General features: G+C 47.3%; 1 protein-coding gene across 1 annotated transcript in view; it reads right to left on the bottom strand.

Moving 5' to 3' along the window:
- Nucleotides 1-25,456, bottom strand: part of MDGA1 (MAM domain containing glycosylphosphatidylinositol anchor 1) — a 120,367-nt gene that overhangs the window by 75,029 nt on the left and 19,882 nt on the right. Inside the window, exons 7-8 of the mRNA XM_054162297.1 lie at nucleotides 24,482-24,811; nucleotides 20,434-20,727 (exon numbers count right to left, since the gene is read on the bottom strand). Coding sequence (XP_054018272.1) covers nucleotides 20,434-20,727; nucleotides 24,482-24,811 — 624 coding nt within the window. The remainder of the gene's footprint in view (nucleotides 1-20,433; nucleotides 20,728-24,481; nucleotides 24,812-25,456) is intronic.

A 25,456-nucleotide genomic window follows, 5' to 3' on the forward strand; every position in this document is an offset into this window, starting at 1 on the left:
CTGCTCTTCCCAGCCTCTCCATGACAGATAATACTGCCTTCCAGAATCAGATACCCCAAGTTAAAAGGTTATTTTAAATGCGTTTCAGTGATGTTTGCTGAGCCATCCCACTGTGGGGGATGGAGAGAAGATATAATTCTGTGTACAGCTCTGGAAAGAACCTGTAAGGACTTAAATCTGGGAATGTCTGTGACTAAATCTGTGGTAAAAGTCAGAGATGATCTCCTGTTTGCAAGACTTTACTCGGGTCTGTGTACCCTCTCAGAATAAACCATAAAAATGCCATAAAAATGCAGGAAAAGATGGGAGAAAACCACCTTCACAGGCCTTTGAGGGGAAGTTTGTGATAGCATCCTGCATATATTGCCTGTGGGAGTACAAACAGGAATGCAGTGGTTCAACGTAGCCAGAGGGGACCTCAAAACAAACAGCAACAAACTTCTTAATTCCTCAATGATTCCAGAAAAAAAAATCATGGAAGATGAATGTGGGATGGAACTTTAAAGCTTAAAAAATGAATGTTCATTAATGTAGTTTTATGGGTCTTTGGCAGACAGACTGGGTAGTGTTTGAGAAAGCAACAAGAAAAGTAACTATCTTGTCATAACATCCTTAGGCACAGAAAAGATCCTGGCCTGCTTCCACACGACAGACTAATTGAAGATGTAATACTATTCAAATGCTGCCCACATTAGGCAGATTAAAAACACACTAACTGAAAGAGTTCAAAACTGAAATGGGTGTTCAGACCACTGAGTTCTCCCTAGTAGAGGGAAGGCATTCTCTAGGCAGACTTCTCTACTGAGATCCCATACAAACCTCTCTTTAACATCTTTATTGATGATCTGGACGAGGGCATTGAGTCCATCATCAGTAAATTTGCTGATGACACCAAGCTGGGGGCAGGAGTTGATCTGCTGGAGGGTAGAGAGGCTCTGCAGAGGGACCTTGACAGGCTGGACAGATGGGCAGAGTCCAAGGGCATGAGATTTAACACATCCAAGTGCTGGGTTCTGCACATTGGCCACAACAACCCCATGCAGAGCTACAGGCTGGGGTCAGAGTGGCTGGAGAGCAGTCAGGCAGAGAGGGACCTGGGGGTGCTGGTTGACGGTAGACTGAACATGAGCCTGCAGTGTGCCCAGGCAGCTAAGAGGGCCAATGGCATCCTGGCCTGCATCAGGAACAGTGTGGCCAGCAGGAGCAGGGAGGTCATTGTGCCCCTGTACACTGCACTGGTTAGGCCGCACCTCGAGTCCTGTGTCCAGTTCTGGGCCCCTCAGTTTAGGAAGGAGGTTGACTTGCTGGAACAAGTCCAGAGAAGAGCAACAAAGTTGGTGAGGGGTTTGGAATATAAGCCCTACGAGGAGAGGCTGAGGGAGCTGGGGTTGCTTAGCCTGGAGAAGAGGAGACTCAGGGGTGACCTTATTACTCTCTGCAACTACCTGAAGGGAGGTTGTAGACAGACAGATGTTGGTCCCAGGCGGCCAGTACAAGAACAAGAGGACACAGTCTCAGGCTGTGCCAGGGGAGGTTCAGGCTAGATGTTAGGAAAAAGTTCTATACAGAAAGAGTGATTGCCCATTGGAATGGGCTGCCTGGGGAGGTGGTGGAGTCGTTTGGGTGGTGTTGGATTGGTTGATGGGTTGGACGCGATGATCTTGAAGGTCTCTTCCAACCTGGTTTATTCTATGTATTCTATGTATTGATATTATTTTGCACCTTCACCAAGGTCAAAGATCCAGCCAGCAGGTTGGCATAGCTAAAACATATCAGTTGCAAAGTCCTCTGTTCAGGCTTTTTAGCCAACATCACACCTTTGGTGTCTGAATGACCTTACATCCACTTGCAGCTGTTGTGCGTGGGTGTAGAATTTGGCACAATTCTGGGATGTGGCTTGTGCTTTGATTCCTGCCTTCCCACACAAAGGCAGCATCCTTAAGCACCTATGTCAGGGTAAGATACCAATATCAGTAGAGGACACAAGACATGCAGCAGTAAACAACATACTAGAGAGATACCTCACAGAGGATACCTTGGTTTGCATGGTGGAATGAACTTACGGTAACCACATTCAATTTGTCTTGGATAACCATAGAATCAATAAGGTTGGAAAAGACCTCAAGGATCGTCAAGTCCAACGTGTCACCCACCACCTCATGACTACAAAACCATGGCACCAAGTGCCACGTCCAATCCCCTCTTGAACACCTCCAGGGATGGTGACTCCACCACCTCTCTGGGCAGCACTTTCCAATGGCTAACAACACTCTGAAGAACTTTCTCCTCACCTCCAGCCTAAAGGGTCTAGAAAGAAAAATGGTGAGGATAGGGTATGCCACTCTTGTTAAGAAAGAGACAATGACTCCAAGAGGAACCTGAGTTGATGTTACCCAGTGAACATCATCTTTCAGCTTAGCTCTGTATTCCAAAGATGTCCAAATCTTTGGATGACTCTCCAAAGCTTATTAAACATGTTGCGTGATGGGCACCTCCTCTGCATTAGTGAGATAATTTCTGAAAATCTGTTTAATATGGGTGACCACTCTGCTAGAATGGTTTTGGAAAACAACTGAGAAGAGAGCCATATACATGAATCGGGGGCTGGAAAACATGCCTTGCAGCAAATGGCTAAAGAAAGTCTTTCTGGACTGCGTACTGAAAAAGGCTAAGAGATTACTTGTTCTGGTGTTTGAGACTACACAAGGAAGAGACTGCTGATAACAAATAGCTCTTTATGTGAGAAGACAAAGGCATAAATAGAGCTTATAGCTGGAAACTGGAATGAGACAGGCTTAGATTAAGTCATGACAACTGAACCGTGAGAGTAAAAAACCACCCGAACCACTTACTGAGGCACACACTGAATTCTCTGTCATGTTGCCCTGTGAGTAGATGCTGCACTGAAAACGTACAAATAATCCAAGTTTAGATTCCTAAAGGTAAACTCACTTTGTTACTCAGCTCCACCCATGAGAGAGACCATGCTTGGCATGTAACTAACTCTCCTGTCTAAACGAAACGCACAAAATGGTTAATCAGAGATTCAAAGAGCTTTTGCTTTCGCACAGTGATCAGGAAGCAGGAGTCTTAGCATTTTGGGTAGGTGGGTTGGAGCACATAAACTTCTCCAAATGGTTTAAAAACCCCCAAACAACAGCACCATAACCCAACATAAAACCAAACCACTGTTCCTGGTCTCTTTAAAACTCTGTAGGTAGTTTCATTAGCATCTTTTCATTTATACATATGAATTGGTTCCTAGAAAGTTAATCAGGATGAAAACTTGCCCATTTCCATGCACAAACTTGGGGACTTTTCATTGGTCGTTCGCACTGTCCATCCAATCGGAAACAATATTTGCAGTTCGTGAGTAAAGTTCATAGTCCGTTCCGGCTACACTCAGATGTAGATGATTCAGAAGTCCAAAAAAGTCAAGAAATAAGAAAATGGAAACCAGCTTGTCTCTCTGCAGACGAAGTGAAGAAAAGGCAAACAGGAACACAGGGACTCTCAGTTGACTCAGGGCTCTCAGGGTTCGTGCACTGTAGATTCCTCAGGGATTCTTCCTGTGGGCGCGTTGTAGCTGTACAACAGTCTGAAATTAAGCTCTTTCAGCTAAAGTTAAATTTCTTTGTGGAATACACTGAATTTGACCATTCTCCTGCATTACCCAATAAGTGTGACCCGGACCTTCTGCTGAAACCACCCCTCGGACAGGTTTAGCCTCTCCTGAGGGTGAAAATACCCAAACAGTTTTACCTAACAGATTCTTTTCTCTAACAACAGGAACTCTATCACCTTCTACTCTCCATAGCAAATCTGAATGTGCCGGTCCAGCGCGGTTCACTGAACCTCTACTGTTCACCAGCCAGGTTGCTTGTGCTAAATGTTTCTCCCAGTTTTTCAAAGATCCACCTCCCATGGCTTTGAGAGTGGTCTTCAACAAACCGTTGTAGCGTTCAATCTTCCCTGCCGCTGGTGCATAGTAAGGAATATGGAAAATCCACTCAATACCGTGCTCTTTTGCCCAGCTCTTTACAAGGTTGTTCTTGAAATGAGTTCCGTTGTCTGACTCAATCCTCTCTGGAGTTCCGTGTCTCCACAGGATCTGTCTCTCCAGACCGAGAATGGTGTTGCGTGCAGTTGCATGTGGGACTGCGTAAGTTTCCAGCCATCCAGTGTTTGCCTCTACCATAGTAAGCACGTATTGCTTACCAGAACGAGAACGTGGTAGAGTGATGTAGTCAATCTGCCAAGCTTCACCATACCTGTACTTGGACCATCTGTCACCATACCACAAGGGCTTAATTCGCTTTGCCTGCTTAATAGCAGCACAAATGTCACAGTCATGAATGACTTGTGTGATAGCATCCATGGAAATGTCTATGGATCTGTCACGAGCCCATTGGTATGTTGCATCTCTGCCTTGATGTCCTGATGAATCGTGAGCCCACCGAGCTAAGAATATCTCACCTCGGTGTTTCCAGTCGAGATCAAGATCAGAGTCCTTGTCTACTTGAGAAACTCTTGCAGCTAGATCTGCCTGATGGTTGTGCTGCTGTTCCTCAGTAGCTTTGCTCTTAGGAATGTGAGCATCAATGTGTCTCACCTTCACTGGAATTCTCTCGATTCGATCAGCAATGTCTTGCCACAGTTCAGCTGCCCAGATGGGTTTTCCTTTCCTCTGCCAGCCATTCTTCTTCCAGTTCTTTAGCCAACCCCATAGAGCATTGGCTACCATCCATGAGTCAGTGTAGAGATAAAGCTTTGGCCATCTCTCACGTTCAGCTACATCGAGAGCTAGCTGGACAGCTTTTACCTCTGCAAACTGACTGGATTCTCCTTCTCCATCCTTCGCCTCTGCAACTCGGCGTGTTGGACTCCACACTGCAGACTTCCACCTTCGCTTGTTCCCGACGAGACGACAGGAACCATCTGTGAACAAAGCATATTTCTTCTCATCATCAGAAAGGTCATTGTAAGGAGGAGCTTCCTCAGCACGAGTTACTCTCTCCTCTGGAGGTTTAGTACAGTTGGTACCTTCAGGCCAACTTGAGATCACCTCCACCAGACCAGGTCTTTCAAGATTTCCCATTCGAGCTCTCTGTGTTATCAGAGCCATCCACTTGGACCAGGTGGAATCTGTAGCATGATGTGGTGTGGAACCCTTGCCTTTGAACATCCAATTCAAAACTGGCAATCTGGGAGCTAAGAGAAGTTGTGATTCAGTTCCAATCACTTCAGAAGCTGCTTTCACTCCTTCATAGGCAGCTAGAATCTCTTTCTCTGTTGGAGTGTAATTAGCCTCTGAACCTCTGTAACCTCGACTCCAGAAACCAAGAGGTCGTCCACGTGTCTCACCTGGAGCTTTTTGCCACAAGCACCAGGTTGGACCATTGTCACCTGCAGCCGTGTACAAAATGTTCTTAATGTCTGGACCATCTCGGACAGGTCCCAGACCCACTGCTTGTACCACTTCTTGCTTTATCTGGTCAAAGGCTGCTTGTTGTTCAGGTCCCCAGTGGAAACTGTTCCTCTTCCGAGTCACATCATACAGAGGTTTCACAATCTGACTGTATCCAGGAATGTGTAGTCTCCAAAATCCCACTATCCCCAAGAAACGTAGAGTTTCTTGCTTGTTGGTGGGATTTGCCATGGTAGAGACTCTATTTACCACATCCACTGGAATGTGTCGGCGTCCATCCTGCCACTGCACTCCCAGAAACTGGATCTCTGTGGTAGGACCTTTCACCTTGTCTCTCTTGATGGCAAAACCTGCATTCAGAAGAATGTCCATGATTTTGTTACCTTTCTCGAAGACTTCCTCAGCAGTTTTACCCCAGACGATGATATCATCGATGAACTGGATGTGTTCTGGAGCACCACCTTCCTCCAGAGCATCATGGATTACTGCATGACAGATGCTGGAGCTGTGGATCCAGCCCATTGGCAGTCTGTTGAAAGCTCCATTACAAAAAGTCCAAGGGGAACACAAAAACTCCAAACCACAAAACCCCATTTTGAGTGTTGCTGTTTTCCTCTGACCCAGACAAATACCGCCATCATCTTTAGACCCATTAAGCTCTTTCCAGCACACCACCTCAGATGGAGGACTGCTCCCATTCCCTCGAGCTGCAGTTTTACAGTGTATCACAATGTCAGCTAAAGGGCCTGTATTATGCATAAGCTATGAACTGCTCAGAAAATCCCAGCAGACTTAGTACTATTAAGCCCATCTATATTGCATTAAGTTGTTATTAGCTACTGTATACCAGCTTATGATTAGGACAGTAAAATATTTCTTTGTGATTAGCATTTGGTAAGGAAACTCCCTATTCAGTGCAAATGCCAGTATTATTTATTGTTTTCTTGACCTCAATCACAGCCACTGTCAGGAACCCCTACTAGTTTTGGCACTCCAGCCAATTCCTCCCATTAAATATTTGGCTGAGTTGGGCCCAGAGCTGTAGCATATTTGCAATGGATGAGATCTAGAGCACTCATTTCATCAGACTGTGAAAGCAGATCACAAAAGATCAAGACCCTACAAAGGGTTGTCTGGAATGGCTTTAGTTGCCATTCCTCCTCTAGCTAACAAGGATTTATCCCAGATGCTTCTTTGCCGTAGATATGGAGTCACTTTCAGTGTCTTCTACATCCCATTCATCTCAGAATCACCAAACCATAGAATCACAGAATCACCAAGGTTGGAAGAGACCTCAAAGATCATCAAGTCCAACCTGTCACCACAGACCTCGTGACTAAACCACGTCACCAAGTGCCACAACCAATCCCTTCTTGAACACCTCCAGGGATGGTGACTCCACCACCTCCCTGGGCAGCACATTCCAATGGCCAACCACTCTCTCAGTGAATAACTTTCTCCTCACCTCGAGACTAAACTTCCCCTGGCACAGCTTGAGACTGTGTCCTCTTGTTCTGGTGCTGGTTGCCTGGGAGAAGAGAACAACCCCCTCCTGGCTACAACCTCCCTTCAGGTACTTGTAGACAGTAATGAGGTCTCCGCTGTGCCTCCTCTTCACCAGGCTAAACAATCCCAGCTCCCTCAGCCTCTCCTCACAGGGCTGTGCTCAAGGCCTCTCACCAGCCTTGTTGCCCTTCCCTGGACACGTTCAAGTGTCTCGATGTCCTTCTTAAACTGAGGGGCCCAGAACTGGACACAGGACTCAAGGTGTGGCCTAACCAGTGCTGAGTACAGGGGCACAATGACTTCCCTGCTCCTGCTGGCCACACTATTCTTAATGCAGGCCAGGATGCCCTTGGCCTTCTTGGCCACCTGGGCACACTGCTGCCTCATGTTCAGCCAGCTGTCAGTCAGCACCCCCAGGTCCCTTTCTGTCTGGTTGTTCTCCAGCCACTCTGACCCCAGCCTGTAGCTCTGCATGGGGTTGTTCTGGCCAAAGTGCAGCACCTGGCACTTGGACTTGTTGAATGCCATCATGTTGGACTCTGCCCATCTGTCCAGCTGGTCAAGGTCCCTCTTCAGAGTCCTTCCACCCTCTAACAGATCAACATCTGCTCCTAACTTGGTGTCATCTGCAAATTTGCTGATGACTGTCTCAATCCCCTCACCCAGATCATCAATGAAGATATTAAAGAGCATGGAGCCCAGAACTGATCCCTGGCCTGGCAAACAGGTAAGCAGCCTCAGACATCAGCTTCCTCCCAGTCAACAGTAATGAAAAATGTGCATGTTTCCTGCAATCACACAAGACACTGGAAACAAGGACTCTGAAAAAACAAACAACATGCAACAGGTCTGCATGCAGCTAGGAAATTTAAACACATCTGTCAGCTCCTGGGGGCAATGATGGTTTTGCAGGTTCATCATCAGGCCCATAAAGGAAAACCAACTCTTTTTAACCCAAGTCCTGGAGGCCAATTAAATTTGAATCAGAAACAGAAGCTGAGGTAGGAGCATGTGCACACACACACATGCTTACTTGTGTTCACAATAGAGAAGCAAAGAGGAATGGAAATTAGGAACTATATGAAGAGAAATAGGGTGAGAGCAGTGCGCATTAGGAATATGATCTCTGCTCATTGATGAAATGCTGCTTCCTGGCTTCAAAGGAAAAACAGTTTCTACCTCAGAGACTGGCACATACTAGGAACTGAACAGCTTTTTTCCATACAGAAAGCTCCAAAAGGTCTCTATGCCCTTCCTAAAAACGGAACCCTCAGCCTCCCAGTACAGTGTTCCAACACAGAACTGGCAGCTTGAAAGCCTGCTGGGATGGAGAGAAGCCCGAGTACCTCTGAAATTTAATTCACAGTCAAACAATTTCCTTAAAGGAGTGAATGCAATTGGTGCTATTTCAGAGCTTGGGGTCAGGATGGTCACAGTCAATTAAACCCCCACAGCAGGATGCTCTGTTTCCTATTAGGGCTTCCATCAATAGCAGGAGAGTCTGAGGGTGTTCCCTGCATAAGACCCTTCCCCCAAAAGTGGCATTGCTATTCTGTGCATTGCCTCCACGTGCCTGTCACAGTCCTCCAGCAGGGCAGGAGAAAATAGCTCTGCTCTAGTGCCAGGGCACAGGCAGTAGGTGAGGAACTGCATGAAAGTCTGCTCTCACTTCCTCATAGCTGCCTCCCGGACACAGTCTGTGGCCCAAAAATCATGGGAGAAAAGTAAAGGTACGAGCATAACACCACATCACAAATGAGAGAGGCCTGGGAAAGCCCTTGGGGTAAAAGAGCCTCTGCTGCCCTGGAACAGGCCCTGTGTCAGGTCTGATGTCCTATGCTCTCCTGCAAGTGTGGATAGCTGGTTTCACTTCTCTGTGCCTCATGAGAACTCAGCCTTTGCACAAGAGCATAAGAAAATGAATTGCTTTTTTCTGCCTGCTTGGTGTATTCCTGGGGTTCCCCTAGAGAGTTCTGGCCCATATCCTCTCTCCCCACAACTGGGCACTCAACATGCTCATGTCCTAGTCACTGTGAGGCAGAATTTGATAGGAACAAGGCATTCCTTTCCTTCCTGTGCTGTGACCCCAGCCTTAAAATATGAGAACTGACAGTAGTTTTCTAACTCCCTCCAAATACCACCTCCCTTGCCCCATGCCCCCTGATACCAGAGTGACTGCATATAGCACATGCTTCCCCAAATCTACTTTGCCGAGGTGTCACCATCAGCTCTCTCTTTTGTGAGAACATATATACAAACCTTGACATCCTCCTGGCTCTCATATCCCCAGTCTTTTCCACTGTTTTTTCTCTCTCAAATATACACACTACTCTCAACCAATACAAGCATTCCTCATAAATTCAGATTCCAGTTGCACCCATCACCTCTGTCAGAGAGTAGCTTGGTATCCCATGTTCCCGGATCCGTGACTCTTTCTCTGATTTGGCCCTGTTACCACATCCCCTGGACATGTACTGGTGCTGTGTAAAGACAGAAAGTTTTGGAAACAGCTGCTGTGCCAAGCTCACTATCTCCAACCTGCTGACTGGAGGTAAGCACATGGCAGAAGTATTCACAGTCTGTGTTAGAGAGGAGCCTGCATTACACCCCTATGTAAATAGAAGCAGAGCCAGGACTTCTCCCTCCAGCCAGGATGACTCAGTACAGTCTGGATATCACCAATTGTTTCTCATTTTGGAGGTCTTTGACATAGGTGGTTTAACCTATAGCCTAAACCCAGATAACAACAGGGCTTGAAACCAAAGCAGTGTCTTCAGAATGGCAAGATGGGAAGCGCTAGGGAAGTGTTTGCCAGTTCTTTGGCAGCAGTATGCTCCTGTGGCTTAAAGACAAGGCCACACCTAGGTGAACCTCAAACATGCACGTGTTGCACAACACAAAATGTTTGAAGGATTTGGGAGTTGTTTTTATTCACCCAAACAAGTTGATGTATAGCTAGGTCCTACAGGGAAAACAGCTGCCATGGCAGGAAAACCTTAAAAGGAATGTCTGAATTGGAACAGTACAAGATGGGGTGTTCAGCCATGAAAGGACCATGGCTGACTCTCCCAAGACTGTTTGCCATGCACTTATCTCTCCTGTCCTGACAAAACTGTATAGCGTGGATCTCTCTCAATAAAATTAAGTTGCTCTTCCTGGAAAATCTGGCAAACCCCCAAACCAACCAAACAAACCAAAACAGGACAATGGCAGCTTATGGGAAGTGTACTTGTTTCTCCCAGCAATGTCTGAGAAATGGATTAGCTGATTTAAATCAGTTCTCTTCTGAACAAATAAATTCATCTCTCCAGGCAAGAAACTCTCATACAAGCCTATTGTTACAACTACAGAGGTGTCTAGAGATGAGCAGTGAGCTGCACGAAGGCTGCTGAATGGCAGCAGCAGCAGGCTGCAATCTCCTGTAGCACGGGTCCCCAGTCTCTTTAGGGAGAGCTCCCACCTTCCTGATGCACACATCTGGGTATCATCCTCTCTTTTCTTCTCAGCCATTTACCTGGGGCTCAGACAGCAGGCCCACCTTCCTGATGCACACATCTGGGTATCATCCTCTCTTTTCTTCTCAGCCATTTACCTGGGGCTCAGACAGCAGGCCCACCTTCCTGATGCACACATCTGGGTATCATCCTCTCTTTTCTTCTCAGCCATTTACCTGGGGCTCAGACAGCAGGCCCACCTTCCTGATGCACACATCTGGGTATCATCCTCTCTTTTCTTCTCAGCCATTTACCTGGGGCTCAGACAGCAGGCCCACCTTCCTGATGCACACATCTGGGTATCATCCTCTCTTTTCTTCTCAGCCATTTACCTGGGGCTCAGACAGCAGGCCCACCTTCCTGATGCACACATCTGGGTATCATCCTCTCTTTTCTTCTCAGCCATTTACCTGGGGCTCAGACAGCAGGCCCACCTTCCTGATGCACACATCTGGGTATCATCCTCTCTTTTTTTCTCAGCCATTTACCTGGGGCTCAGACAGCATGCCTCCTGATAGTTTGCATCTGACTCATGGTGTCACAGGCTGAACTTGCCAGCCTCCACTATTCCAATGAATTCTCCCTACCATCTGGGCCTTTTGTTTTGTGTCTTATGTCTTGTGTCTTATGTCTTGTATATCTACTGGCCACCACAGCATGCAATTATGCTCTGTTAGACTGATTTTAACCCAGGAGGTAAATTGGGAAAGCTCCCAGGGCACAAGAGAAACTTCCCAAGAAAATCTTGGGGAGTGGCAACACATGGGAACCTTTCCCACAAGGCATCAAGCAGAGGTGAGACCACAGTTCTACAAAGCAAGTCCTAACTGCTGCACTCTGAGGGGAAAAATTCAGGCCAGTTAAAATTAATACAAGTGCTTTACCCTGCAAAAGACATTCTCCTCCAAAGCTGTGTACTTCAAATGCTACAAGAAAGCAGCACTGGCTGTCTTAGGCTTTTGCTTTACAAACACAAAGGTGGTCACAAGGAAGAAGGTTATAGCTAAGCATTCTTAGATTGTCAGACTACCTATCCCTCAGTGCCATGACAAATCCCAGACAAGCAGGAACCATCCTCTTTTCAGCCACATTTGGTAGAACCCCATTTTAAGCCTCAGTCTGAAACAGATCTAAGTGCTGTCACAGCCTCCATCTGCCAGGCCCAAGGGCCAATGGAGATGGTAATTGTTAAAACAAATCTGAGGCCAGCTAAGGCTCTGCAGTTGTTACTGTGCTCTGAACCGTGGCCATTCGGGTTTAGAGCCATGACAGAGTAAAACTTGCTTCCTCCTCCAGCCTGTCTATAGACTGACAACTCTAGTTAGCAGTTAGTGGCCCAGGCATCTGGAAGCAGAGTGAGCAATCCTAATGCAGTATAACCAAGGACAGGGCTACACAAACAAACACAAGCTCCAAGCAACTTAATCCCAGCCACAATACTGCTAGTGAAATGTGTGTTGACAATCAGGAACAAAACCCTCTGCTTTAATGGGAGGAGTAGGGAGGTTCCATGCACTGATAGAATCACAGAAATGACAACTATACTTTCAGCTTTGTCACACAAACCTCCGCACCAATTAGTGGGAAAACAGGAAGGATTTCCACCAAAGTGGGATCAGACACCAAGTTTTGCTCAGACTGATAGTTTGAGGTAATTTCCATGGCTACAAATGGTTTTCTTCTTTTCACCAATGAAAGTCTCCAGGTTAGCAAACACTGAACTTAGAGAAGGTACAGCTTTCACGTGGCTTTCAACACCTATGCGCCTTCCCCAGAACATCACAACATCCACAAGAAGGGTCGGATGGATGAACCCGGAAACTCCAGGCCTGTCAGCCTGACCTCAGTGCCAGGGAAAGTGATGGAGCAGATCATCCTGGGGGCAATCACTGCACACCTGAAGGATGGCCAAGGGATCAGGCCCAGCCAACATGGATTTAGGAAGGGCAGGTCCTGCCTCTCCAACCTGATCTCCTTCTATGATCAGGTGACCCGTCTGGTGGATGTGGGGAGGCCTGTGGATGTGGTCTACCTGGACTTCAGCAAGGCCTTTGACACCGTCCCCCACAGCAAAGTCCTGGCCAAGTTGTCAGCCTGTGGCTTAGACAGCAGCACTCTGTGCTGGGTTAGGAACTGGCTGGAGGGCTGATCCCAGAGAGTGGTGGTGAATGGTGCCACATCCAGCTGGCAGCCAGTCACTAGTGGTGTGCCCCAGGGATCAGTGCTGGGCCCAATCCTGTTCAGTATCTTTATTGACAATCTGGATGAGGGGATTGAGACAGTCATCAGTAAATTTGCAGATGACACCAAGGTGGGAGCAGGTGTTGATCTGTTAGAGGGTGGAAGGGCTCTGAAGAGGGACCTCGACCAGCAGGACAGATGGGCAGAGTCCAACATGATGGCATGCAACAAGTCCAAGTGCCAGGTGCTGCACTTTGGCCACAACAACCCCATGCAGAGCTACAGGCTGGGGTCAGAGTGGCTGGAGAGCTCCCAAACAGAGAGGGACCTGGGGGTCCTGATTGACAGCTGGCTGAACATGAGGCAGCAGTGTGCCCAGGTGGCCAAGAAGGCAAATGACATCCTGGCCTGCATTAGGAATAGTGTGGCCAGCAGGAGCAGGAAAGTCATTGTGCCCCTGTACTCAGCACTGGTTAGGCCACACCTTGAGTCCTGTGTCCAGTTCTGGGCCCCTCAATTTAAGAAGGACATTGAGACTCTTGAACATGTCCAGAAAAGGGCAACAAGGCTGGGGAGAGGCCTCAAGCACAAGCCCTATGAGGAGAGGCTGAGGGAGCTGGGGTTGCTTAGCCTGGAGAAGAGGAGGCACAGGGGAGACCTTCTTGCTGTCTACAACCACCTGAAGGGAGGCTGTAGACAGGTGGGGTTGGTCTCTTCTCCCAGGCAACCACCACCAGAACAAGAGGACATAGTCTCAAGCCGCCCCAGGGGCATTTAGTCTCGAGGTGAGGAGAAAGTTCTTCACAGAGAGAGTTGTTAGCCATTGCAATGTGCTGCCCAGGGAGGTGGTGGAATCACCGTCCCTGGAGGTGTTCAAGAGGGGATTGGACGTGGCACTTGGTGCCATGGTCTAGTAGTCATGAGGTGTTGGGTGACAGGTTGGACTTGATGATCTTTGAGGTCTTTTCCAACCTGGTTGATTCTATGATTCTATGATCAGTTCCTTCTTAAGCCTCTGATGGTTTAATATAAACCAGCGTGTTCCAGATCTCTAGTTGGTATGAGAGCCTGGGATTTCCCCCTCTTAGGAACAAGTTCTGTATCATATAGAATAGTGATAGTAAAGCATAAATTGAAGGGCAGGAAATCCTCAGCCACTGCAAGGGTAGAAGAAAATGAAAATGAATTAAAAATTACTTTCTGCCCTGAAGTTAGGTCCTGAACTGCACTTCTCAGCTTGGAGGAGGGTATCAGGACGTTGATAAAAATCATTTAAAATTTTAAATAGTTGCTATTAATAAATACACTCAGAAATGAAACCAGTCAAGCCTAAAATTCTTAGCAGATGGCTCCATACTAAACTCACATGGCCAAGCTGCAAGACAGATAAGCCAGCTCGGTCACAGTTACTGGCAGCTCTCGCCACGGAGAGTTTCATTTCTCTTAGACTCCCCCCACACAGGGAGGGATAGATGCAAGGAGCTCTCAGGAGCCAAAAGGCCCAGTCCTAGCAACTCTGAAGAAACAACCCCTGCCAGAAGCATGCCTCAAGAGCGCTTTTAATGGAGCAGTTAATATCAAGGCTTATATTTCAGAGGGGCCAGGGCACCAGCCAAGAGCACTGACATTGAGCAATGGCTTCAACAGTTGATTGAAACAGTTTAATGCATTTACATTTCCTGTGTGTGTATCCAGCAATGATTCTTCCTTATTTACAGCATCACTCCCTCCTCTCCTCCTTGCTCTTTTGTTTGCTACATACATAACAGGCAAAATTGATGCTGGCTATTGGTTGCCTGATGTACACACAGCATTGCCAATGGGTTCAGCAGGATTTTAACCAGGAATGAATCAAGAGATTGTGACCAGGAATAACGTTTGCCAGCATGTGAACTTGAATAGGAAAATGTATCTCTGCTCACCTGAACATTAGCTTAAGTGACAAGAGCAACAGATGTTCCAGCAGGACATGTTTGGCAATGTACTCCAGGGCAGGGCAGAGCCAGACCTGCTGGTCGCTGGTCCTAAGGCAATACCGTAGGCAATGTCTAGGACTATGCAGTGTCTCCTGCCCTGTTGATTATGGTAACTGTCCTTCCAAAAAGAATGATGGTCTACTTTTCTGATTACCTGCTATTCACTACATTTTGAAGATAAAACCCAGTAATCCACCTGCTGCTTAATGCAGCAAAACTCTGCCTAAAGGCAATAAGCCTAATCCTGCAGAGATCATTCCCAGGCGATTATGTACTACTATCCTGTGTCCAGAATATGTACTACTATCCTGTGTCCATGCTATTACAGGGAAGGTGACTCACAGGTTAATTCCTTTTGCAGTCTTTCTTCCTGCCAAAATCTCACCTGCTGTGTGATCCAAAGATGAGAAACAGGATCATCTTTCAGATTTGACTACCCAAACCAAGGTCAGCACTGTGTGAATATTTCCTCTTACACCTTCCTCTGGGCATTTAGAGACGCTAAGACTTCTGCCAAAGACAAAAATGGCAATGGCAAAAGTCTGCTTATCCATTCATCAGAATTTGGTGAACTAATTAACATCTCTCAGCAGAGAACACAGGTGCTCTACTACCAGGCTTTGTGATTATCCAGAGAGAGAGAAAACCCCTTGAGGTGATCAAGTGGGAGCCTGAGACAAAAAGCAGTGAGTGTCATGAAGGAAAATAAAACTATCTGTGGGAAAACACTGTAGTAGATGTATCAAGGATCAGGTGTGATAAGGAGCGCAGGGCTGAGCTGGACTTTATCCAGAAGCTTATGACCTGCTGTTCAGGACTGACAAAGTATCAGAGCTGACACAGTATCAATCAAATAGGACAACCTACTAGGATTGCAATTTACACCACACTGTTATATAAGGCTCTAACAGGGCAAATGTAATATTCACCACAAGGAGAGAGTCATCTCAAAGCCAGTTCTAGCAGTAGCTAGAGTTCAGAGTCACTACTAATTTTTGTAATTCATGGAAATGCTACTTTTTAAACCAGGATTTTAGGATAGATGGCCAGTGTTTGGTTTGTTCTGTTTTTCTTGAATTTGTTACTATGCACTTGCTAAATTTGGATCTAGGTAGCATCCTTTTCACTGATCCACACATACAAACTTTCCTTTTTTCCTTCCATACATATTGGCTCAGACAAGCAAATATTTTCAAGATTTTCATGGAATCATGGAAAAGACCCTCAGGATCACCAAATCCAAACAATAATCAATAACCCTGCTCTACAAAGTTCAGCCCTAAACCATATCCCCAAGCACTATATCCAAACCACCTTTAAACACATCCAGGGTTGGTGACTCAACCACCTCCCTGAGCAGAAAATTCTAATGCCTGACCACTCTTTCTGTGAATTTTTTTTTCCTGATGTCCAGTCTAAACCTACCCAGTCACAGTCTGAGGCTGTTCCCTCTTGTTCTGTCTCTACCTGTGAGAAGTGACCAGCACCAGCGTCTCTACAATGTCCTTTCAGGTAGTTGTAGAGAGCAATGAGGTCTTCCCTCAGCCTCCTCTTTTTCAAACTAGACAGCCTCAGCTTCTTCAGTCACTCTTCACAAGATTTATTCTCCAGGCCTTTCACAGCTTCACTGCCCTCCCCTGCACTTGCTCCAGCACCTCCACATCTCACTTGTATTGAGGTGTCCAAAACTGGACACAATACTGGAGGTGTGGCCTCACCAGAGCTGAGTACAAGAGGCTAATCACCTCCCTACTCCTGCTGGACACAGCATTTCTCATACAAGCCAGGATGCCGTTGGCTTTCTTGGCCACCTGGGCACACTGCTTGTTCATATTCAGTTGCTTGTTGATTAGAACCCCCAGGTCCCTTTCTGCCAGGCAGCTTTCCATCAACACTTCCCCAAGCCCGTAGTGTTGCTTGGGATTGTTGTGACCCAAGTGCAGGACCTGGCATTTGGCCTTGTAGAAGCTCATCCTGTTGACATTGGCCCATTGATCCAACCTATCTAAGTCCCTCTGTAGAGCCTCCATACCCTGGTGCAGATCAACACTCCTGCCTGACTTGCTGTCATCTGTGAACTTACTAATGACACTCTCTATGTCTTCATCAAGGTCATCAATATAGATGTTAAACAGGAGTGGTCCCGACACTGAGCCCTGAGGAACACCACTTGTGACCGGCTGCCAGCTGGATTTAATTCCCTGGAGCACCACTCTTAGGGCCTGTTTGCCCAGCCAGTGCTTTATCCAGCAGAGTGTGTGCTCATCCAAGCCACCAGCAGGCAGTCTGTCCATGAGAATTCTGTGGGAAACAGTGTCAAAAGTTATTTTGAAGTGCTATGTTTATTATGCCCCCCAAATTCTTGAATAAATGGGTCAATTTTATTTCTGTTTTGCAGCTAAAGGAAAAGACAAGACACTGACTCTCCCAGTGGTAGCCAGATTCCCAGGAGTTCTGACAAGCCCAATCTCTCACTCTAACCAGTATACAACATTTCTTCACACCAACCACAGAGCTATAAGGCTTCAAGGACTTTCATGAATTTATTAATCTTCCAAAGCTCTCCAGTTGATACCAAGAAGTCCAAGACCATCCAGCCTGTCAGAAAGCTGAAGATAGGCAAGTACAGCTTGTCAGACAAAAGGACAGCAAATTCTCTGCTTGCAAAATAATAATAATAATAATAATAATAATAATAATAATAATAATAATAATAATAATAATAATAATAATAATATCATTTTTTCTTGGACAGCTGACATGTTGTTTTAAAACAGGAGAGAACAGAACAGAATAGAATAGAATAGACCAGACCAGGTTGGAAAATACCTTTGAGATCATTGAGTTCAACCTATCATCCAACTCTATCTAATCAACTAAACCATGGCACCAAGCACCCCATCCAGTCTCTTCCTAAACACCTCCAGGGATGGTGACTCCACCACCTCCCTGGGCAGCACATTCCAATGGCCAGTCACTCTTTCTGGAAAGAACTTCTTCCTAACATCCAGCCTAAACCTCCCCTGACACAGCTTGAGACTGTGTCCTCTTGTTCTGGTGCTGGTTGCCTGGGGGAAGAGACCAACCCCCACCTCGCTACAACCTCCCTTCAGGTAGTTGTAGACAGTTTTTTTCCTTCTGATTCTACTTCTATTATTTCAGTGCAGTTGGTAAAGTATGTTTCTGGGCTACTTTGTTACCATGCAGCATTATATGCATGAGAGTGAGGAAAGAAAAAGAAAAGCAAAGGGGGACACAGAAACAGGTTCTGACATCTAATCAGATCTGCTGTATTGATTTTGCAACTTTAGCTTTGGAGCAAATCAGAAAAGCAACCACATTATCACCCACAATTCGTTCCTCCTTTGAGTAAGCAAGTTCAAAAGGAGCTCACACTGACACATAAACAGGCACACCTGCATGCACACGCACACACGTGCACACACGCCTGCGTGGATCCACGTTTCACCTGTGCAGCTCTCTGCTGGGGCACACGGGCTGGGGGAGCTGGGGAAAGCGCTCATCACAGAGGCTGCAGGAGCCACACGATCCCCATTTCCAACAAGATGAGAATTCCAAAGCAAGCCTCTGAACTAATGAGCTACCCAAGCTGGAGAGCAATGTTTCAATCAACAGCAGCAGCCCTTGCCACGATACCCACCCTCTTTCCAGCTGTGTGAACAAGGAGGAGAAGGATAAACAGAGACTGTGCCATTTGCTGGGGCTTTTACATGGGTGCAAAGGAGGAAGCCTAGAAAGGGGGCAAGGGCAATTCTTGCCCTACTTTCTCAGTTCACAGTTTGTTTTCATGCTGATGGAAGGAGCAAATTGACAGCCCCAAAACTGAAGTGTCCTGCTTAGGTACAGAACTGGCAGTGCCGCTGCAAGGTCCTTCCTCAGTTTCCAGGCAGCAGGAGACAGCTTAGGTGTACAGATACTCAGTACCCTGCAGGCTCCTACTAGGATTAGGGTACACAGAACTAATGGAGAAGGCAAGAGGGCTGTTTGGGTGGCCTGCTGCATGGGCCATGCCACTACTGAGTGAGATCACAATAAATAGTTGCTTGGCCTTGGGAAGAGCTATAGGAAGAGTATGTTGAGTTGCTCTTTACATGGAAGTTCATCACATCTTTGCCTTCCTGGGGGTCACATCAAAGGCTCTGCCTCAGAATAGCTTTTGGTTTGTACCTACCACCCTTCTTGTGTAGGGAATCATACTGTACTCTCTCCACCCCAAGATTCAGAGCCACCTAGCAAGACAGACTTCATCCTACGCTATTCAGTGCTGCTCCCTCTGCAGGGACAATGGGGGTCACAAGGACCACACAGCTTTAAAAAGCAAACACCAGATTGGGACACCAGAAGGTTGGATGGTCCTTTGCTCCAGAGTAACATTTTGCTGCATCTCCCATCAGTTCTTGGGGTGACCAAGAATCACCCTCCTTGTCGTATCGCATATGCCTGATCCAGTCTGCCTACAAAAACACCTTAAACCAAGACATACATTTCCACCCTGCTTAGGGGAAGCTTCTCCCCACGTACTTACCTGTATGGAAATCTGCACACATCTCCCTGTCTCCAACCTGTAATTTAATTCCTGCCATGCTCCTGAATGGAAAGGATAATTTTAAAAGGGGATCTTTGAATACTCAAAGTGCCTGCAGGATTTCACACACCTCCCCCTACTGCTGTGCTCCCAGCAGCTCACATCTGTGAGCATTGTGTCTGGTTGGCTTCAGTCAGGTTATTCACTCCAGTCTCACTTCCACTTCTCTTCTTCCTGGGGAGTGAGCCTGGGGGGAGTGTGGCAGCAGGTCTAATGAGCGCTGCTGTGCTCGGTGGAGAGGCTCATCAGTAACACAATGCAGAGGCTATGTGCCTGGGTGCAAATTAACCTCTTCCCTACCCAACCCATGCCTGCCAGACCCGCGCTGCTCAGAGGATTCTGCAATAGGTCAGCAACTGCACTGTCCCAATGGCACAAGGTCTGCAGGGAGGGTTACTCCTACAGTCACAGCTCTTTCTAGACCAAGGCATTTTACCCACCTGCCTTCTCTCTTCTGCTCTATATCAAAACACAGAGTCAAGCAGACACTTCTCTGGAGAGAGAAACCCCTTCAGGGAAAAGATAGGGCAGCCACCCAGTGTGGACACCAGCAGCATCCCTCCCTCTGTGCTCATTTCTGGTGCACAAATATTGCCAGGTATTGCTGGGAGCACCACTCATTGCTGAAATCACTCAAAATACCACACACTAAGAATCAGTTTTCTGTTACCTCCAGCCTTATTGCACGGAAACCACTTGGGAGTGTATAGTCCCTATTAGGGTCTGCTTGCTTTTCAGGCAACATGGTTCAGGCCTGTCCAGAAATGACAGCTGAAGTAAGTAAGTTGAAGAAAGGGTTGTGAGGTGGAAATGGTCTAATTAACATTTATTTGCTACCTTTGGAGTGCTTGACTTTATAAACCTGCTAACAAACCCTGAAGGTATTTTACACACAGGTAATGCACACATACCACTGCACGCCCCCCACCCTGAATAAAGCTGCCATTCTGTGCTCATCCACTGATAGCAAAGTGGAAAGCACGGTGTGCAAACACACCCACCACCTCTCTCTTCCACTTGCAACACGCTAGCCATACAGCATCCTGCCCTTCACCTTGTGTACTGGACCAATTAAATACATGTGTTCAAAGGTCCCCAGACAAAAGAAATGTTTCTCAGCCCAGCAAGAAAGGTCAACTCTGTCTGAAAGCAGCACTGAGTGTGTAAAGCCTGCTTAGCCCACAGGCTTTTGTGTACACAGGCATTCAGATAGGCACTCCAGTACTGTAGGGTTATACTCACACTGCACATTGAGCTGCACCAGAGCTTCCCGGGGTCTGATGTTAAAGCCATTGTACCTGGCTGTCTGGCACTTATAGGTCCCGCTCATTTCTCTGCTCACGCTCTCCAGGCGCAGCTTCCCATCATATGTCTCCACTGTCATTGCTCCTGAAGGCATGGGGGCTTCCTTATCTACCCGGGACCAGATGATGGGTGGCTTGGGCTTCCCTCGAACCTCACACTGCAGCTCAGCCCGGGAGCCTTCCCGGACAGTGATGGTGGACTGACCCTTAGGGACACTGATGGTTGGTGGCACTGAAAGGGAAACAAAAAGGGATTCTTTTTACACCAAGTTTCCAGCAAGCAAGGAATATTCACTCCAACAGCCCAGATCCCCAAAGGTTTTCACACTGCAACCTCTGTAGGACCACACTGCCCATGTAAGCCATCCCACAGGGTCTGGAGCTTCAGGGTGACTGTCCTGGTTTAAGGCCAGACAGATCCTCTATTGCCCCTGAAACAGGCAAAAGAATGACACTCACACAAATGGATTGGATAGTTTAAATGGAAAAACAATTGGTGTTGTACAGCAACTACAAAGCATAGCGGCAAAGAATCCCAAAGCTTGCAGTCTCCCTTACACTACACCCAAAAACCTCCCAACACTTCCCTTCTCCCCACCCGAGGGTCTACCCAAAAACCCCCAGGGCTCTTTCTTCCCTCCTCCCCCACCTGCTAGGCTAGTCTCAGGCTGGCCAGGTCTGGCCTGTCCCCCATCCCCTTCTTCTCCTGGCATTAGGCCTAGCCAGGCCTCAATGTCCTTGAAATACTCCCCCACTGTTACCCGATAGGGAGCATCTCCCACGGGAGCAGAGAGGGAAGGAAGGAAGAGAATGACTTTGCAGATGGATTTGTGGGTAGGAACACGCTGTTTCCTGTGTCCACCTTACTGGGTTGGACACTCAGGACACCGGAGGTGCAACTTACATGCCAATAACAGGAGGCACCCCACCTAAACTGCCACAGTAACTGAGGAAGATCCCAATTTCAACACAGTATCCCAACACCAACAGCAAGATCCATTTTGGAACATTTTCCCAGCTCCCATCCCTCTGGTTGCAAAATGCTGTTGAGCAGCAGGGCTAGCACCAAGGGACCCAAAGGCAAAAGCCTCCTTGAACCATGTCTCAGTTTCTGGTCAGTGAATTCCCCAAGTGGAACTGTAATCTTTTGAACATGATATAAAAGTCTTATCTTCCAAGGTATCTAGTTCTCTTATACAGGTCAGACCAAAACCAAGACTTGCAAGATTGCTGCTTGTAGATCATGTCTCTGGCCTTATCAGATATTCAAGAAATCTGTTTGCTCCTAAACCACAGTAAAGATCCAGCTCCGTTAAGTGTCTATTTGCTTCACATTGAGATTCACAGCATGCTTGTTATCTCTGGCTCACTTGAGAGAGAGAGCTGGGTCCCAGCAAAGATCACTTCTGGCATCCCATCTCCTCCAGGATGGGAAGGGCTCACCCAGCAGAACTGCTGCTGAGCTGGGGATGGAGCTGAAGGCACAATAAGTGTCAAGAAATACCCAGCTATCAATTGTTAAACAAAACTTTGCTGATAAAGAAAGCTCAAAAGAAACCCAGAGACTACAGCTAAAAGGGTGCAGAGGTGTCAGTGGGAACAGGTTTGTAGTTCACACCCCCGACTCCACCAAGAAGCCAGGAAAGGGATGTTTGTGCTAAAACCCATGTAATACCGACATTTTATTTGTATCAGGCTTCAGAGCTAACAGTTCAACTGAGGTAAATATGACCACAAGAGTTTTGTGAAAGCTCTTTTTGCAGCCCTTCCTGCTGAAACCAGTGACACTTGGATTGATGCTTCCATAACTGCTAGGGCCACATACTTCGTTTCTATTTAAAGTGTAGAACTACAGAGGCTGTAACAAGCTGGTCTGACCAATGTCAGGCTCAATTCAACTCCAGCAAAGGAGATTGTGCTGCAGCAATTGTACCTGTTACAGCCCACAGCTGCTTTACAAGCAACTTTAGGGTGGCTCCAGCCCAATATGCCTCTGCAGTCACCTCCCCATGCAACAGGGAGGCCACATGTTCAATTTGCAGATCCCCTGCGGGCTGGGGAGTCTCGTCACACCTTGTCCTTCACAGTGTGAAGGGACAACAGCACTCTCAATGCCTGACACTGCCAGCAGCCAGTCACCTGCTGAGAGGGAATCTTCTCCACGGGGAAAAGCTGTAAATTGCATTTGAAGATTATTTTTTTTCTTTTTAATTAAAGCAGTTTCCTCAGCACTGCTCAGTGGAGGCAGCCACCTTGGCAAGCTCACGCTTTGCTCAGTGGGGAAACATGGAACCACCACTGCCATCCTCCTGCTCCAATTCTGTTGCCTGGGGAAAACCTGCTAGGTGGGAATCATACGCTGGAGGTGGCTTGTTCCTCTTTGTGGGGATGTTGCACACTGGACAGCCTTGGCTGCTGCTTGGAGGGCTTCTCCAGCAAGGATGGCAGTTTTCACTCCCTGGCTCACAATGTGGTCCTGCTGGCCATGGGCTGCTGAAGAGACATTTCAAAACACCCCAGGCTGCTCCACTGTCCTTCCTCATCAGATGCCTCAACAAAAGCTTGTGAGGGCTCTGCCAGACAGGTCAGAGCATGGGGCAACCTGCCACCACAGACATCTCCTTTAAAGCAGCAAGTTGCTAGTGCTTGGACCAACACATGCACCAATGAACCCTGCCCAGTCTTTTGGGGGGCTCACCAAGGGTCTTCCAGCCCTTTGCACCTTCCTACCCTTACAACTGCACTCTGCCATCTAGTGATCTTGGGCAATAAACATTGTCACACAGGATCAGGAGAGATGGCTTTGCACCGGGACTGTGGGGTTCCCTCAGTTTTGTTTCCTGCTGACACAACTGGGTTGTTGTCTGTTAGCAGAGAGAGAGCCCTGCCTTCCAGGGCTGCCACTAATAGGGAAGCATGACTCTTCAGTGTTTAGGTGGTCCATGGCATGGTCAAGGCTCAATCTCCAGTCTGCTAGGGAGCCCTGGGTACAGTCCTGGTGACACCAGGCTGGCAGGGAGAGAAGCATCCCAAAGAGAAGTCACAGCACTTTTTGCTGGGGGCCTGGAGTGAGCAACATCCAGAATCAAGACTGGGACCAGCCTGGCTAATGGATCCAGCAAAACCAGGGACTGAGAAGAAATTTTTCATGAAGGTTCTGGACAAAAAACTGTGGGCAGCTGGCTCCCCTCGGGAATCCTCACTAGATTACTAGCCCAGCGCTACTTTGTGCTGTACCCTCTAGACTCTGGAAAGGCAGCAAGATGGCATGGACATAATGGAGAGCACAACTGGCTGCACCATTTCTCCAGAAATAAAAACACAGCTCTGAGACCACGGGTTTCAGTCATCAAGATGACTGACAAACACACCTTCAGAGTAGTCCTCTTCTCACCAAGTCACTGGGTGAAGCTTTGACCCTGATTTTAAAGAGGGGAGGTATTTATAACACTTGGACTCCTACAAAGAGTGCCCAAGACAGACTGCAATTGCTATCCAGTAAACATTAAAGCTCTTCACAGAATTTGCTGTGACAGGCGATACCAATCTCCTGGACACAGCTCTGAAAAAAGGGACATTCCTCATAAGTAATGCCAGAGAGAGGAAAAAGCAGCTTGCCTTCTTTTTTACTCCCAAGCAAAAGGACATTTGAAATTTAGTGGAATACCACCCCCTCTTTCTTCTTTCACATTTTAGAGGCTTCTTTGAACAATCGCGGTCTAAACTCATCTCTATAGCTTTGCCTGGACTGCACTTTGGATTTTCATAGGGAGAAAACATAAAGGAAGATCTTCTTGATCCTTACCACATCTGGCAGATGTTGGAACTATTGCCAAATACTTGCCTAAGGACATGAGACTTTTGCCCACTGGGATTCAAGACAGTCATGGTAAGGTCCTTCAAAAAAGCTAGAGGTGTGGTGGTAGAGGATAGCTATGGATGCCAACCACTCCTCTGAAGTCCCCAGCTGTCACAATGTGTCTCACCTGTCTCTGAGGAGATGTTCACTTCCACACTGAGGTCAGGAATGGGTGCTCCCTGGAAGGTAGCCACGCACAGGTAGGTCCCATAGTCACTGAATCGCAGGTCAATAATCTCCAAACTGCAGGTCACAGGTGGGAGCTCAGGGTCATTCCGAGTGATGAGCAATCGGTCTGAGAACCTGGCTGGTTTACCATTCTTGTACCAGGAATAGATGACCTTCTCCTGAGGAACAGCATCTACATGGCATGAGAGCTTCAAGTCCTGTCCTAACTGGATGGTCTCACTCTCTTTGATCACGTCAGGGGTGATCTGGAACGTGGCATTCTTCATGGCTGGCATGAACACAAATGGTTAACTGGTTAGGGACCTCAAAGTGTCTTGCACAGGACAGGATAAGACTCTTTGCTCTTCAGGAAGGCAACATCTCCATGCAAAACTCATCAGAAGACCTCCCCCAGCTATGTTCCCACAAAATATCCCCAGGGTCTTGCATCTGGTATTCTGGGATCATAGAATCATAAAATCAATAAGGTTGGAAAATACCTCAAGGATCATCAAGTCCAATCTGTCACCTCAGACCTCATGACTACTAAGCCATGGCACCAAGTGCCACGTCCAAACCCCTCTTGAACACCTCCAGGGATGGTGACTCCACCACCTCCCTGGGCAGCACATTCCAATGGCTAACAACTCTCTCTGTGAAGAACTTTCTCCTCACCTCAGCCTAAACTTCCCCTGGTGCAGCTTGAGATTGTGTCCTCTTGTTCTGGTGCTGATTGCCTGGGAGAAGAGACCCCCTCCTGTCTACAACCTCCCTTCAGGTAGTTGTAGAGAGCAATAAGGTCTCCCCTGAGCCTCCTCTTCTCCAGGCTAAACAACTCCCAGCTCATTCTCCAGTCCAGGACAGTGCTACAGCTTAGGATGAGGCTGTTGGCCTAGATGCAGAGAAGCTTGCACAGGCCCTCCTCTGGAATACT

Source organism: Dryobates pubescens, chromosome 6 (assembly GCF_014839835.1).
Source record: "Dryobates pubescens isolate bDryPub1 chromosome 6, bDryPub1.pri, whole genome shotgun sequence".
NCBI lineage: Eukaryota > Metazoa > Chordata > Aves > Piciformes > Picidae > Dryobates > Dryobates pubescens.